The sequence below is a fragment of the Molossus molossus genome, unplaced genomic scaffold (genome assembly GCF_014108415.1).
Source record: "Molossus molossus isolate mMolMol1 unplaced genomic scaffold, mMolMol1.p scaffold_m16_p_18, whole genome shotgun sequence".
Classification (NCBI taxonomy): domain Eukaryota; kingdom Metazoa; phylum Chordata; class Mammalia; order Chiroptera; family Molossidae; genus Molossus; species Molossus molossus.
The window spans coordinates 16,022,288-16,039,465 of NW_023425353.1; the positions used below are offsets into that span (position 1 = coordinate 16,022,288).

Consider the following 17,178-nt stretch of genomic DNA (forward strand, 5'->3'; position numbering starts at 1 on the left):
TGACCCCCTCCTCCCCACTACCTCCCCCTCTCCCACCTTTTCCCACACTATTGTCTGTGTCCATTGGTTATGCATATAAGTTCTTTGGTTTATTTCTTCCCACCCCCCCAACCCCTTTCCCTTTGAGGTTTGCCAGTCTAGCAACGAATTTGTACTTCTTAATCTCTTCACCTTTTTCACCCATTCGCCCAACCCACCTCCCATCTGGCAACCAACAAAATGTTCTCTGTATCTATGAGAATGTTTCTGTTCTACCTGTTCATTTTGTTTGTAGATTCCATTGTTGATAGATATGTATTCATTGCCATTTTGTTTGTTCATATATTTTATCTTTTTCTTCAAAAAGACCCTTCATCATTTCATATAATAATGGTTTGGTGGTGATGAACTCCTTTAACTTTTTCTTGTCTGGAAAAGTTTTTATATGGCCATCGATTCTAAATGACAGCTTTGCAGGATAGAGTAATCTTGGTTGTAGGTTCTTGCTTTTCATCACTCTGAATATTTCTTGCCACTCCCTTCTGGCCTGCAAAGTTTCTTTTGAGAAATCAGCTGACAGCCTAATGGGAACTCCCTTGTAGGTAACTAGCTGCCTTTCTCTTGCTGCTTTTAAGATTCTCTCTTTGTCTTGAACCTTTTGCATTTTGATGGTGATGTGTCTTGGTGTGGACCTCTTGGGGTTCATCTTGTTTGGGACTCTCTGTGCTTCCTGGACTTGTATGTCTGCTTCCTTCACCAAGTAAGGAAATTTTTCTGCCATTATTGTTTCAAACAGGTTTTCAATTTCTTGTTCTCTCTCTTCTCCTTCTGGCACCCCCAAGATGTGAATGTTGGCACACTTGAAGTTGTCCCAGAGGCTCCTTATGCTATCCTATCCTCATTTTTTTGGATTCTTTTTTCTTTTTGCTGTTCTGATTGGGCATTTTTTGCTTCCTTATATTCCATATCGATGGTTTGCTCCTTGGATTTACGTACTCTATTATTGAATCTGTGTAAATGTTTCTTTATTTCAGTTAATGCCTCCTTCATTTCTGACTGTGTATCCATGATTTCTGACTGGTCCTTTTTTATGCTCTTGAGGCCCTCCCTAAGTTCACTGAGGTTCTCACTAAGTTCATTGAGCATTCTTATAAGCTGTATTTTGAACTCAGTATCTGTTAGGTTGCTTATCTCCATTTTGCTTAGTTCTTTTCTTGGGGTTTTGTTCTGTTCTTTCATTTGGGACCTGTTTCTTTGTCTCCTCATTTTGGCTGCCTCCCTGTGTTTGTTTCAGTGTATTACTTAATGAGAGGTATGGGGCTGGCTGAGACCAGATGCTGCTCGTTTGAAAGAATTTAGGAAAAACCTGAAGCAGGATCCAAGACAGGCCAATCCTATGGTTAAGCAAGTGGCAACAGCTTGGTTGGGCTTGAAAGTTGGGTGGGGCAGGGCTGGGTCTCAGGGAGTCAGCAGGGCGGGGCTACCAGTGTGAGCCAGGTTGCTGGAGTCCCAGATATGGCGACTGTCTGCCGCCCCAGGGAAGGGCTCACCAAAGGAACAAAGGCCTCCTACAGCACTTTTGTCCCGGAGAAAGCCCCCTCTCCAGCCCTCGCTCCAGTGGCAAACAGCTCAGTTCTTCCCTGTATGTCTCTGGCGCCCCTCGAGCTGCCTCCCCTCCAAGCTTAGAGGGAGAGAGTCCGATAAGTCCGTGCGCGGGCCCTTTAAGGAGCTGCCTGGGGCTCCAGCCGCCTCAGCCTCCCTGAGCCTCAGTTCCCGCTGGTTTTTCCAGCCAGAAATTATGGGGACTTCTCTTCCTGGCACTGGAACCCTGAACGGGGCACCTGGTGTGGGATGGGGACCCCTCAGTCCTCAGGAAGGATCTTCCCAGCCAAGGTAGGCTCCTGATTTTCATCCACCACACGTGGGTGTGGGACCAGTCTGTCCGCCTCCACCCCTCCTACTAGTCTGGACGTGGCTGCTGCTTTAATTCTGTAGTTGTAGGACTTCCATTCAGCTTGATTTCAGGCAGTTTTGAATGATGGTTGTTCTGTAGTTTAGTTGTAACTTTGATGTGGTTGTGGGAGGATGCGATACCTTGTTTACCTACGCCACCATCTTGACCAGAAGTCAACAATTTTTTTTCTTTATTGATTTTAGAGAGAGAGAAAGGGAGAGGGAGAGAGAGATACGACACATCGATGAGAGAGAACATCGTTTAGCCGCCTCCTGCATGCCCCCCACTGGGGATCTGGCCCACAACCAGGGCATGTGCCCTGACTGGGAATAGCACTGGCCACCTCTTGGTGCATGGGTTGACACTCAGCCAGTGAGCCACACCAGCCAGTGAGCCACACCAGCCAGGCGAGTTTTGCTTTTTAACTTCCTAATAACATTCAGTCTTCTTATTGCTTTCATTTGTTTATTTTATTTTATTATCTTATGTGAGGAGTTACAGAGATGCCACAATGAATTCTGCTGCACAGAACCATTAGTCACACAACTCCAGGGCCACCAGTTCCATCATCTTGGAAAATTTGCATGAGGGGGGGGTCATTCTTACATAATACATGTCAATGTAAATACCACCTAGAATTCTGCTACTCCATGGCTCTCCAGAGATGAGTTGTATTGCAGAATATTTGTAGGATTAGGTATGAATTACTAAAAAGTAAAAGCAATTAGGAAAGCCATTGATTTTTAGTCTTAAATGATCTTAATGTATAATGTCAGACTAAACATGTCCATCTTAGGGTATTGTTCTCTATTAAGTTTTCTTTTTTTAAAATGAATTAGCATTTTGCTTTCAGGCTTGGTATGAATGTGCACTAAGTGGTTTTGCAGTTCATTTTTATGTTGGACTTATATGTGGCAATGCACTCTCTTTAGATGTGCTCTTTTCTGTAGTAACTATGTTTTGTTTTTTTCCCTGGGCAATCATCAAAAGTAGTACTTGTAGCTCTAGGTTGAGAGGTCTCATGGTTTCCTGTGAGATTTATCCCATAGTTTGGCAAGTTTGAGAGGGTGTGTTTGGGTGTATGTATATTAATGAAGCAAAGATTGGAATAATAAATAGGAAGCAGTATTAAGTTGATGTCCTTTTTCTGTTTTTCAACACATTTGCTTCTCACTGGTTTAGTGACTTCTATGTGTATGGGTGTATGGAGACCTTGGTGCACTTACCTTCTTCTGTGACTGAAAATAAATATGACTGAAATAGTGTGTTAATCTAATATAAATACTTTGTTTGTATGGCTTTTTAGGCATTGCTGAGTATACATTTTTAGCAGCAGGATAGAGCACTTCTAATCCCCCTGTGGTGGGACTGGCAAATTATAGAAAGAACATTCTTTTGTTACCAAAGTTAATTTCTTCTTTCTCTTTAAGGTACGGATTCCCACATGTCATGACAAACCTGGGACAACCCAAATAACTGAGCAGGTAGTATGCTACTATGATAGAATAAACCGGCACATAGAGTCTCTTTAACAGAAATTTAAAACTAGCAAATGTAGTTTCCTGGGTTTATGATACATTTCTGAATATTACTGAAATGTCCTATTAAGTATTTTGTAATTAATTGACATAAATTTTTTAATGTTTCTCAGATATTTTTCTTTTGTCTTTTATAATCCTCACCCAAGGATATATTTTTTTTCTATTTACCTTTAGATAGAGTGGGAGGGAGGGAGAGAGGGAGAGAAAAGGAGAGAGAGAAACATTGATGTGAAAGGGACACATTGACTGGTTTCCTCCCACATATCCCAACCAGGGCCGGGGACAGAGTGCAACCAAGGTACGTGCCCCAGACTAGAATCGAACCCATGACTCATTGGTCTGCTGGCCGATGCTCTACTGCTGAGCCAAACTGGCCAGGGCTCTCAGACATTTTTCTTGCTCTTTCTGTGGTAGATACTATCTAGAACTCAGAATTAATACTGTAATTTATGAGGATAAGGGGAAAGTAAACATTTTTTCAACAAGATTTAATTCGAACAAAGCCTCTTCTTAAATATGTTTTTTTATGGATTTTTTTTTTTTTTTAGAGAGAGAGGAAGGGACAGATAGATAGAAACATTGATGTGAGAGAGATACATCCCCATACAGGGGATAGAACACAAAACCTGGGTTTGTGCCTTGACTGGGAATCCAACTGGGACCTCTCAGTTCATGGGCCGACGCTCAGTCCACTGAGCCACACCAGCTGGGTGCCTCTTCTTTTTTTTGTTTTTTAATACTCACCCAAGGACTTTTTTTTTTGTTGTTGTTCAGATAGAGCGGGAGGGAGAGAGAGAGAAACATCGACATAAAAGGTACACATCGAGTGGCTGCCACCCGCAGGACCCAACCAGGGCCGGGGACAAACTGCATTCGAGGTACATGCCCTTAGCGGGAACTGAACCCAGGTCTCTCTGGACAACAGGCTGATGCTCTAACCGCTGAGCCAAACCGGCCAGGGTGCCTCTTATCTTGAAGAGTGGTCAGCAGACTTCTGGTTTTAGGAAACTCAGTCAAAAAGACTCTGTAGTTATGATTGCCATTCATTTTTCTTAAAGCTACATCTGTTTATGGGTGCGGTTAAATTTTTTCATTTGAAACATTTTAACTGGTACATAAGCACTCCCATTGTTCTTTGAATTGAAAAAAAATGGAAAGCAGTAGGAAACCTAATTTTGCCTGATATGTATATCAACCAGTATTTTGGTAGTATTTTATACAGTTGTGAATTAGTCCAGCTATTGAATTAATGCTTTAACCATGTAATCTGTGTTTCCCTGATCTTATGCTGTGTTAGGGGAGATTGGTAAGACCCACTCTCTGTGGCTTTTCCTAGAGGAAGAGAATCTTAAAAGATAGGGCAGTGTGCTTATTGATCATGAGCTAAATAAGCATATCTTAAAAATCAATTTCTATAAATTTCAGTGACATCTTTATTTTTTCTTTTCTATCTCTTAGGCAGACACACACATATCTGTTATTTTACCTACTGTTCATGAGGTGGATCTTTTCAGGTAAAGAGTAAAAATTTTAACTGTCTTTGCTCTTTTGCTTTGTGATGTTGTTAGTTCCTTTAGAAAAATGGATGTTCTTATATGAAATAGAGAAAAAACTGGAAGAAAAGAGTCATGCTTTATGTTATAAATCAGTGGTTCATCCCTGACTGCATGTTACGAGCTTTGACCGTTAGGGAAATTTTTATACGGATTGTGTATAACGTAGTAGAAACAAATTGTTTTGGTTTGTTGTGAGAATGATATTGTAATGATATAAAAATATATACTTATTCTCTAGGTAGTGTGGCTCAGTTGGTTAGAGTGTCATCCTTACACTGAAAGGTTGTAGGTTCAATTCTCCATCAGGGCATATACCTAGGTTGCGGGTTTTATCCTAGATTGGGGCACGTATGGGAGGCAACTGATAGGTGATAACATATCCTCGGGTGAGGATTAAAAAAAATGTTTTTAATGCTCTTATATTTTTAGAGATGCATTCTAAAGTAGTTTGAGGTGAAATGTCATGAGGTTTGTGTTTATTTTAAAGCATTTCAATAAGAAAAAAATGAAGTAAAAATGGCAAAATATTATTAACAATAGATGATATTTATAAAGGGGTTCTTATGCTATTGTCTTTATTTTTCTCTACGTTTGAAACTTTCAAAATGCAATATTAAAAAAAAAAAATCCCCAGATAATCTAGCACTTAAAGAAAGAAGGAAAAAATACCAATGTACTTTACACAGAGCAGCTAAGTAAGAAACTTTGGATTGGTGCCCAAGTTCCGCCTCTTGATGGTTCTCATGTGGAGCCCGGCTTGAGAAACCACTGTTATAAATGAGCAATTACTAAATACTAATACATATAATCAGGAGTCACATGAAAGACTTACAATGAGTTTTGGTTTGATTCTTTGTGTGTTTGTGGCTTTTGTGTGTGAGTGTGTGTGTGTGACCTTTAAACTGCATGGAATACTGCTTCAAAGATCAATTCGTTTTTTAAAAAAAAACATGTTTATATTGATTTTTTTTTAGAGAGAAAGGAAGGGAAAGAGAGAGAGAGAAACATCGATGTGAGAGAGAAATATCAATTTGGCTGCTTCCTGTATGCCCCGTACTGGGGATCAAGCCTAAAACCTGGGCATGTGCCCAGGCCAGGAATCGAACTGGGACCTCTCAGTCCATGGGACAACACTCAATCCACTGAGCCACAGTGGCTGGGCAAGATCAATTAGTTTTGTTTTTTAATCCTCATCTGAGGATATTTTTTTATTTATCTTTAAATAGAGTGGGAGGGAGAGAGAGAGAAACATGGACATGAGAGGGACACATCTACTGGTTGCCTCCCACATGACTCCAACCAGGGCCTGGGATGAACTGCAACTGAGTACATGCCCTTGGCTGAAATCAAACCTGTGACTCATTGGTCCACAGGCCAACGCTCTACCCCTGAGCCAGACTGGCCTGGGCAAGATTGATTAGTTTTATATGTTAGATTTGTTTTATACATTGACCCTAGCACTGGTCAGTAATCCTACTTCTAGGTATTTACCCAATAAAAATGAAAGCATGTATCTACACAAGGATCTGTATGCAAATGTTTATAACAGCTTTATATACCAGCCTAACACTGGACACAATATAAATGTCCATCCACTGGTAAATGGACAAACAAAATGAGATATACGCATGTGCATGAAATACTATTCAGCAATTTAAAAAAAGAATGAACTATTGATACAGTCTGCAACATGAATGACTCAGAAGCCTTATGTTTAGTGAAAGGAGCTAGATTTTAAAGAGCTACTTACTGAATGATTCCATTTATGTAATATTCTGGAAAAGACAAACTAAAATTAGATCAGTGATTTCCTGGGAGTGGGGGTGGGAAATGGACTACAAAGAGGATGAGTAAATTTTGAGGGGTGATGGAACTATTCTGGATCTTTGGTAAGGGTGAATTTTATTGTACGTAAATTATAAATCTTAAATTCATTTTCTTTAAAACAAAAAGTAAGTGTAGCCCTGGCCGGTTTGGCTCAGTAGTTGGAGCATTGGCCTGTGGACCAGAGAGTCCCAGGTTCGGTTCCTGCTAGGGGTATGTACCCAAAACATACATAAATAAATAAATTCATACATACATACATACATACATACATACATAAAGTAAAAAGCCCCCCAAATAAACATATATCACAGGAAACATATACTAAGAGGGATACATACTATTTATAGTTTTGATATTAAGGAACAAATTGAAGAACTGGCAAAGTTAATAAAGAATTTGGTTACCTGACATGTTTTCTTTTGAACTACTAGGTATGCTTTTTTGTTTGTTATTAATGATCTTTTCTTTTGTGGTAATTAATTACTTCCACCTCTGACACCTTTGATTAGTATGTGTTCTTTCTCCTGAATATGGATTACATGTTATTGTTTTTAAGGAACAAGTTAGTTTGTTGTGCTTTCAGTTCTGTTTCTCAAGAGATAAGAAAACCAAGCTTTGAAGAATAATAACCTCACACAGAGATAGTACTGTGCCAGGAATTTAATATCTGATGATTGGATTAATGCTTTATCTATGACAGCACTCTTTATTTCAGATATGTAGAGCTAACGCTTTACCTTACTAGTGTCAATGAGAGTTTAAATGTTTATCAGTTATATTGAAAGTGATAGTTTTATACCCACACTGAGCTTGTGAGCAAAGGACAGATCTGGAAAGATGTTTGAAGTTGAGTGGCAGAGATACAGTTGAGTGTAGGGACCAGTTTCCCTCCTTTCACCAGGGCAAGGCTTGTTAAGCCACTGCTACTTCAGGGACCATGCCTTCGGTTTTAGCTCTCTGTTGATGACAGAAATAGTCTTCTCATTTAGTTTTTAAGTTGGGCTTGGAATTGGAGGACAGTTTTCCATTGAAAGAAGCTGATATTCTCTTGCCTAGAGTCAAAGACATTTCACCTCATTTTATTGACTTACTGTTGGTTCTTTGCACAGCAAGAGGCATGTAAATTATGTGTCATTGTGTCCCCCTGCCCCTGTCTGCTAACTGGGGATTGAAAGTATTTTTTTTAAGTTATGTTTTGCTGATAAGTACTATGTAGTTAGGCCTATGATGGTTGCATCTATCTATACTGAACATGTACAGATTTTTATTGTCATTAAACTCTAAACAATACAATGTAACTATTATTTACCTGGCATTTACATTATTTTACGTAGTATAAGTAATTTAGAGATAATTTAAAGTATATGGGAGCATGTGCATAGGTTATATGCAATACTATGCTATTTTTTATAGTGGACTTGAGCATCTGCGGATTTTAATATTTGCCGGGGTCCTGGAACCAATCTCTCATAAATACTGAGGGACAGAACTGTGTGTATGTGTGTGTGTGTGTATTTAAAATTTTTTAAATATATATTTAAAATTACATATACTGTACAGTACTAATCATGTTTTTGTACATTTGTGATTCAAAATTTTATATATATGATATATTTATATATTATGTATGTGTTTTCTGTACTGTACTTATCATGTTTCTGTAAATGTGTGATTATTTGAACTTTTTATATGTATTATATATTTATATATTTTGTATATGTGTATGTAACATAAAATATGTAACATAATATATAAAATATATGTAATTGTAAAATCTTGAAATAGCCACACAATTACAAAAATGTGGCAGGTACAGTACAGAAAACTCTTTTCCCTAAACCATTTGCTAGTAAGTTGGAAACCTGAGTACTTTAGTGTCTATTTCTTACAAAAATGCAACCATCAAAATTGGAAAGTTAACACTGGTAGATTAATATCATCTAACACTAAGACCACATTCAAATGTCACCAGTTGTCACAATAATATTCAGTTCAGAATTATCTGTTGCATTTACTTGTTGTCTCTCTAGTCTCTCTCCTTTTGTCTGGAATAGCTCCTCAGCCTTTCACATTTGTGACCCTGACATTCTTGTGGATTATGGTTATTTTGCAGGAAATCCCTCAGTTTAGGTTTATCTTCAGATTATCCCCAGTTTGACCAGTGAGAACTATTTCAATCTGGCCTCTTGTTTTTTTCAACATGTTCTTGTCATTCGTTCAACACTCTTGTTGGTTGCAGTTTGTCCCCAGCCCTGGTTGGGTCGTGCAGGTGGCAGCCACTCGATGTGTACCTTTCACGTCAATGTTTCTCTCTCTCTTTCTCTGTCTCCCTCCCACTCTATCTGAACAAAAAAATGAAAAAATGTCCTCAGGTGAGGATGAAAAAAAACCAAAAAACACTGTCTTGTTTTCTGGTATAAGATGTTTCAGGCTCTTTTTTTTTTAAAGATGTTATTAATTTTTATTTTATTTTTTTTAGAGAGGAAGGGAAAGGGGGAGAGAGAAAGAAACATCGATGTGAGAGCATAACATTGATTGGCTGCCTCCTGCACGCCCCCTTAGTGGGGATTGAGCCCACAATTTGGGCATATGCCCTGACTAGGAATTGAACTGGCATCCTTTTGTTGCACTGGAGGAGGCTCAGCACACCCGTCAGGGCTCAATGTTGAAGTTTTTAGAATGTTGAAGTTTTAACAAGGTGGATAAATAACAATGTTTCTACTATGTAAACACCTTTCAGGTGTTTCTTTCCAGTTTTCTTTCATAGTCAGATGCTTTGGGAGCTGGTGCTATTGGGGGAGCCACTGGTGGTCATGGCACCATCACCTTCAGAGTCTTCAGAAACTGTATTGGCACTTGTTAAGTGAGTATATTTGATTCATAATAGTGATAATTGCAGCACTTTCTCATCTGTTATGTTTGTACACTCCTTGCATTGATTCACATTAGGAAGTTAGTGCTCATTATAGCACCAATGTATGGATGAGAAAATGAATTCAGGCTTCATGAGGGCTGGAACCATGTTCTTGTTTTTCTGAGCAGCAAGCACATTCATTTACTTACACCAGTGATTTTCAACTGGTATGCCGCAAGAATTTTTAAAACATGCAATACCTAACTAGTCAGGAGCACTGACCTCTTTACCCTTAGAATGTCAAATAAAAAAATTACAACAGCCAAGGAGCACACCCAGCCCTTCCCCTATTCTCCCCCCTGCCCCCCCCCAGGTGCAGTACCTTTGTCTTTCATTCTACTAAGATTCAAGGCCCTTCTCTTGCTTCTATAACTTGTTAACTGAGCCTACACAGCCCAGCTAGCTTACTTCTACTACCTCTGCAACTTTCTAAATAAATTTTCTCTTATAATTTGAAAAAAAATTATACCTTTTTATGTTGTCAGGTCAGCAAAAAATATATTTTTTAGTATGCTTCAGAATTTTAGTAATTAGTTTGTGTGTGTGTGATGAGATGAAAAGGGTTGAAAATTGCTGACTTACACGAAGTTAGCACCTGATAAGTATTAGTTGCGTGAATGAGCAGCGTATAGTAAAAAACCAGAATTTCACCCTGTCTTCAATCCCAAGTCCAGTGTTCTTTCAGTATGCCATTTCACATTATGTATTTTCATTTGCTTTCTAGTTGCTGAAATGAGCTTGCCATTTATTTAAATAGATGCTTTACACTATTGTGGTACACTATGTATATGGATGTTTTATGGTTATTGAACAGGGCCTTTAACTTCTGTGTCCTTAGTTTTACATGTTCTTCTTGGTCCATAGCTGTATTTCTCCATTGAAGTACTTCAGTGACTTCCGACCTTATTTCACTATTCATGATAGTGAATTCAAAGAATATACTACCCGTACTCAAGCCCCGTAAGTAAATAAAGTAACTTTTATTAACCAATTATTACATGTATAACTGTGGAATCATTTTTTTAAACTGTTTATTATTATTTAAATTAATTTATTTTTGTTAACAGATGTTTCTCCATTTTCCCCCACCCTCCCCAACCTATCCCCAGCTTTGTTGTCCATGTCCATTGTTCATGCATACATGCATATAAGTTCTGTGGTTTATCTCTCCCCCACCACTCCCTCTTCTGGGGTTGTAAGTCTGTACCCCACTTCCACGTCTTTGGGACTACCTTATTCCTCAGACTGTTATCTTCATTATATTCCACAAATAAGGGAGATCATATGATACTTGTCTTTCTCTGTTTGGCTTGTTTCGCTTAGGATAATACTTTCCAGGTCCCTCCATGTCGCAGCAAAGGATAAGAGATCTTTCTTTCTTACAGCTGCATAGTACTCCATTGTGTATATGTACCACAGCTTTTTTATCCATTCGTCTACTGATGGACATTTGGGCTGTTTCCAGATCTTAGCTATTGTAAATAGTGCTGCTATGAAGATGGGGGTACATATATTCTTTCTGATTGGTGTTTCAGGCTTCTTAGGGTATATTCCTGGAAGTGGGGTCGCTGGGTCAAATGGAAGTTCAATTTTTAATTTTTTGAGGTAACACCATATTGTTTTCCATAGTGGCTGCACCGGTCTGCATTCCCACCAGCAGTATACTAGAGTCCCCTTTTCTCCACATCCTCGCCAACACTTGTTTGATGATTTGTTGATGGCGGCCGTTCTGACAGGTGTGAGGTGATACCTCATTGTTGTTTTAATTTGCATCTCTCTGCTGATCAGTGATGTTGAGCATTTCTTCATATGTCTCTTGGCCATTTGTATGTCCTGTTTGGAGAGGTGTCTATTTAGTTCCTCTGCCCATTTTTTAATTAGGTTCTTTGTCTTCCTTTTGTTGAGTTATATGAACACTATAATATATTGGAAATTAACTCCTTATCTGATATATCATTGGCAATGATGTTCATACAGTGGGTTGCCTTTCCATTTTGATGATTGTATCTTTTGCTGTGCAGAAGCTTTTGAGTTTGATGTAGTCCCCTGTGTTCATTTTCTCCTTTGTTTCTGTTGCCTTAGGTGATGTATCAGTGAAAATTCTGCTGTGTATGATGTCTGAAATTTTGTTGACTACATTTTCTTCTACGATTTTTATGCATTCATGAGTCACATTTTTAAGTCTTTTATCCATTTTGAGTTTATTCTTGTGTATGGTGTAAGTTGATGGTCTAGTTTCATTTTTTTGCATGTAGCTGTCCAATTTTACCAACACCATTTATTAAAGAGGCTGTCTTTACTCCATTGTATGCTCTTGCCACCTTTGTCAAATATTAATGAGCATATTGCCTTGCGTCCATTTCTGGGTTCTCTGTTCTGTTCCATTGGTCTATATGCCTGTTCTTATGCCAGTATCTTATGCTTTTTTGATTACAGTGGCTTTATAGTATTACCTGAAATCTGGTAATGTGATCCCTCCAACTTTGTTCTTTTTCTTCAAGATTTCTGTGGCTATTCGTGATCTTTTTTTGTTCCATATGAACTTTTGAAGTATTTGTTCTAGTTCTGTGAAGTATGTCGTTGGTATTTTGATAGGGATTGCATTGAATCTATAGATTGCTTTGGGTAGTATGGACATTTTAATGATGTTAATTCTTCCAATCCATGAACAAGGTATGTGCTTCCACTTTTTTATATCTTCCTCTATTTCTTTTTTCAATGTCCTGTAGTTTTCTGCATATAGGCCCTTTACTTCTTTGGTTAAGTTTATTCCTAGGTATCTTAATTTTTCTGCTGTGATGGTAAATGGGATTGTTTTTTTTAGTTTCTCTTTCTGTGAGTTCATCTTTGTTGTGTAAGAATGCCATCAATTTCTTGACGTTAATTTTGTATCCTGCTACTTTGCCAAATGCCTTTATTAAGTCTAGTAAATTTTTGATGGAGTCTTTGGGGTTTTCTACATATAGTATCATGTAATCTTCGAATAATGACAGTTTCACTTCCTCCTTTCCAATTTGGATCCCTGTTATTATTTCTTCCTGTCTGATTGCTCTGGCTAAGACATCCAGGACTATGTTAAATAAGAGTGGCGAAAGTGGACATCCTTGTCTTGTTCCTGTTCTTAAGGGAAATGCTTTTAATTTTTGCCCATTGAGTATGATGTTGGCTGTAGGTCTTTCATATGTGGCCTTTATTATGTCGAGATATGATCCCTCTATTCCCAGATTGCTGAGCGTTTTTATCAGAAATGGATGCTGGATTTTGTTGAATGCTTTTTCACCATCTATTGATATGATCATATGATTTTTATCTTTTATTTTGTTTATGTGGTGTATCACATTTAATGATTTGTGAATATTGTACCAGCCTTGCATCCCTGGGATGAATCCCACTTGGTCATGGTGAATAATTTTTTTGATGTATTGCTGGATTCGATTTGCTAGTATTTTGTTCAGGATTTTGGCATCTATGTTCATCAGGGATATTGGTATGTAGTTTTCTTTCTTTGTAGTGTCTTTTTCTGGTTTTGGAATTAGAATTATGCTGGCCTCATAAAACGAGTTTGGAAGACTTCTTAAATTTTTTGAAATAGTTCGAGGAGAATGGGTATTAGTTCTTCTTTGAATGTTCGGTAAAATTCCTCCGTGAAGCCGTCTGGGCTTGGGCTTTTGTTTGTTGGAAGAAGCTTGATTACCTCTTCAATTTTCTTAGTTGTTATTGGTCTTTTCAAGTTTCCTATCTCTTCCTAGTTCAGTTTTGGGAGAATATGTGTTTCTAGAAATTTGTCCATTTTGCTTAGATTGTAGAATTTGTTGCCATATAATTGTTCATAATATTTGTTAACAATCCTTTGTATTTCTGTGGTGTCAGTTATTATTTCTCCTCTTTTATTTCTGATTTTGTGTATTTGGGTTCTCTCTCTGTTTCTTCGTGAGTCTAGCTAAGAGTTCATCAATCTTGTTTCTTTTCAAAGAACCAGCTCTTTGTTTCATTGATCCTTTCAATTGTTTTTTTGGTCTCTATATCATTTATTTCTGCTCTGATCTTTACTATTTCCTTCCTTCTACTTGCTCTGGGGTTTTCTTTTTGTTTGCTTTCTAGTTTTTTAAGTTGTGAAGTTAGATATTCTGTTAAACATTTTTCTTGTTTCTTGAGGTAGGCCTGTAGTGCTATGAACTTCCCTCTCAGAACTGCTTTTGCTGCATCCTATAGATTTTGTGTTGTTGTGTGTTCATTTTCATTGGTTTCCAGGTAGTTTTGAATTTCTTCCTTGATCTCAATGGTAACCCATTCATTGTTCAATAACATGCTACTTAGCCTCCATGTTTTCAAATGTCTTTGCACGTTCTTGTTGCAGTTGATTTCTATTTGCATGCCATTGTGATCTGAGAAGATGCTTGATATGATTTCAGTCTTCTTGAACTTGTAGAGACTTAGTTTGTACCCTAACATGTGGTCTATCTTTGAGAATGTCCCATGTGCTCTTGAGAAAAATGTGAATTCTGTACTTTTGGGGTGTAATTTTCTGTAGATATCTATTAAATCCACTTGATCTGGCACTTCATTTAAAGTCTGTGTTTCCTTGTTAATTTTTTGTCTAGAAGATCTATCCAGTGATGTCAGCGGGGTGTTGAAGTTCCCTGCTATGATTGTATTGCTGTTGATTTCTTCTTTGAAGTCCTCCAAAAGGTTTTTAATATATGTTGGTGCTCCTATGTTGGGTGCATATATGTTTATCAAGGTTATATCTTCCTGTGGATAGATCCTTTCAATATTATGTAGTGGCCTTTTTTTGTTTCTAGTTATGGTCTTCATTTTGAAATCTACTTTATCAGATATGAGTATTGCTACCCCAGCTTTTTTTTGCTTTCCATTTGCTTGAAAGATTTTTTTCCATCCCTTCACTTTCAACCTATGTCAGTTTTTTGTTATGAGGTAGGTTTCTTGTAAACAACATATAGGTGAGTCATGCTTTCTTATCCAGGCAGCTACTCTGTGTCTTTTTATCAGAGCATTGAAACCATTCACATTTAAGGTGATAATTGATATGTACTTATTTATTGCCATTTTTGTTTAGTGTGGTTCTATTTTTCTTTCTATTTCTTCTACTAATTACAGCAGTCCTTTTAACATTTATTGCAATGTTGGTTTGGTGCTAATGTATTCCCTTAGCCTTTTTTTGTCTGGGAAGCTCTTTATTTGACCTTCTATTTTGAATGATAGCTGTGCTGGGTAGAATAGTCTTGGATTCAGATCCTTGTTTTTCATGACCTTGATTACTTCATGCCATTCCCTTCTGGCCTGTAGTGTTTCTTGTGTGAAGTCAGCTGAGAGCCTTATGGGATTTCCTTTGTTGGTAACTTGTTGTTTATCTCTTGCTGTCTTTAGGATTCTCTCTTTGTCTTTAATTTTTGGTATTTTAATTACTATGTGTCTTGGTGTGGACCTGTTTGGGTTCTTCTTACTTGGGGCTCTCTGTGCTTCTTGAACTTGAATGCCTTCTTCCTTCATCAAGTTAGGAAAGTTTTCTGTCACTATTTCTTCAAATATATTATCTTACCCTTGCCCATTTTCTTCCTCTTCGGAGACTCCTATGATGCGAATGTTATTACATTTCCGGTTGTCCCACAGTTCTCTTAAACTATCTGCCTGTATTTTAATTATTTTCTCCTTTTGGCTTTCTGATTGGTTGATTTTTTTCTACCCTGTTTTCTAATTCACTGATCCAGTCCTCAACTTCCTCTACTGTGCTGGTTAGTCCTTCCTTTGTGTTCTTAATTTCTGCTATGTCATTCTTCATTTCCACTTGGTTGGTTTTCAGTGTTTCTATATCTTTACTCATGGTGCTGATGTCCTTACTCAGGCTGTTGAGCTTCCTCAAGATCATGGCTCTGAACTCTACCTCTGATAATTTGCTTAGCTGCATTTCATTGATCTCATCTTCGATAGAGTTCTCTTGTTCTTTCATTTGGGATTTGTTTCTTTGTTTCACCATTTTGGCTATTTCAGTGGGTTTTGAAGCCTGCCAAATTTTCCCTGTGGGTATTGGTGTTCTGCTTTTTGTGGCTCCCTGTACTGGGCTTGGATGAGCCTGGGTGGGCCCACATTAAACACCACTGTCAAGTCTTACTTTCCTGGGTAGATTTGCAAGGCTAGGAAAGGTTCAGTTATCCTCTAGCTTTTTCCTGGAGGCTAGTAGTTTCAGTTACTCAGTGCTTGGAATGTAGCCCTGGTGTTCTGCATAAGCGGATTTCCAGAGCGTGGGATAGATGCTGGTTGTTAATGAGCCTCAATTTTCATTTCTTTCCTCATCTGGGAAAGGCTGCATATCTGAGGCAGGGACTGCTGCTTTTCCCCACTGCTTGGGGAAGGAGCACACTGGCCACTGTCCTTTGTGGCCACAACTCAGCATAAACTCTTGAGTGCCTTCCAAATCTCATTTGTCCCCACAGAGTTTCAGCCCAGTCTGCCCTCCCTCTGCCATAGCCCCCAGGTGAGTGGCTGTGGCTATTTTAGCACTCTGTCCTGGGTCTGTGAGCTGTGGAGCGGGCTTGGTCTTTATTCCCCAAGGGCACGGCTCACAGCTAAGACTGCTGCTGTCTGTGGGCTCCACGCCCTTCACCCTTTTGCGCCTCCTCAGATCCTACCAGTGACCTTGGTTATATGGTCCTCTCCTGCTGCTCTCTGTTGCTTTTTTCCGAGGATTTGTCTTTATTTTACTTGTAATTCCCATTTGGTCCTGGGAGATTGTCTGTGTACCTCCATTTTCACATCCTCTAAGTCTATCTATTGCACAGCTGGGTTGCACAGGCCTCTCTGGTGCCCCCGCACCCTGCAGGTCCCGCGGGTAACTGGATCGCACAGTCCCTGCTGGGTCACACAGCCCTCTCTGGTGCTTCAGCATCCATCCCGCAGGTCCCAAGGGTAACTGGATGGCACTGTCCCTGCTGGGTCGCACAGGCCTCTTCAGTGCTTCAGCACGCCACAGGTCTCCCGGGTAACTGGTTGGCACAGTCTCTGCTGGGTCACAGGGGCCTCTCTGGTGCTTCAGCACCCCACAGGTCCCACGGGTAACTGGATCGCACAGTCCCTGCTGGGTCGCACAGGCTTCTCTGGTGTCCCAGCACCCTGCAGTTCCCTCTGGAAAGTTTTCTGCCATTATTGTTTCAAATAGGTTTTCAATTTCTTGTTCTCGCTCTTCTCCTTCTGGCACCCCCAAGATGTGAATGTTGGCATGCTTGAAGTTGTCCCAGAGGCTCCTTACACTATCCTCATTTTTTTGGATTCCTTTTTCTTTTTGCTGTTCTGATTGGGCGTTTTTTTGATTCCTTATATTCCAAATCGATGGTTTGCTTCTTGGCTTTACCTACTCTACTATTGAATCTGTGTAAATTATTCTTTATTTCA

At 38.9% G+C, this 17,178-nt stretch overlaps 1 protein-coding gene across 7 annotated transcripts in view; it reads left to right on the forward strand.

The window, feature by feature from the left end:
* Nucleotides 1-17,178, forward strand: part of DENND6A (DENN domain containing 6A) — a 62,880-nt gene that overhangs the window by 29,294 nt on the left and 16,408 nt on the right. For 5 of the 7 annotated variants that reach the window (XM_036266584.1, XM_036266583.1, XM_036266582.1 and 2 more), the window contains 4 exons: nt 3,364-3,417; nt 4,933-4,988; nt 9,598-9,720; nt 10,636-10,731. In XM_036266584.1, the coding sequence (XP_036122477.1) occupies nt 3,364-3,417; nt 4,933-4,988; nt 9,598-9,720; nt 10,636-10,731 (329 nt within the window). The remainder of the gene's footprint in view (nt 1-3,363; nt 3,418-4,932; nt 4,989-9,597; nt 9,721-10,635; nt 10,732-17,178) is intronic. The other 2 variants (XM_036266585.1, XM_036266587.1) reach the window with 2 other exon arrangements.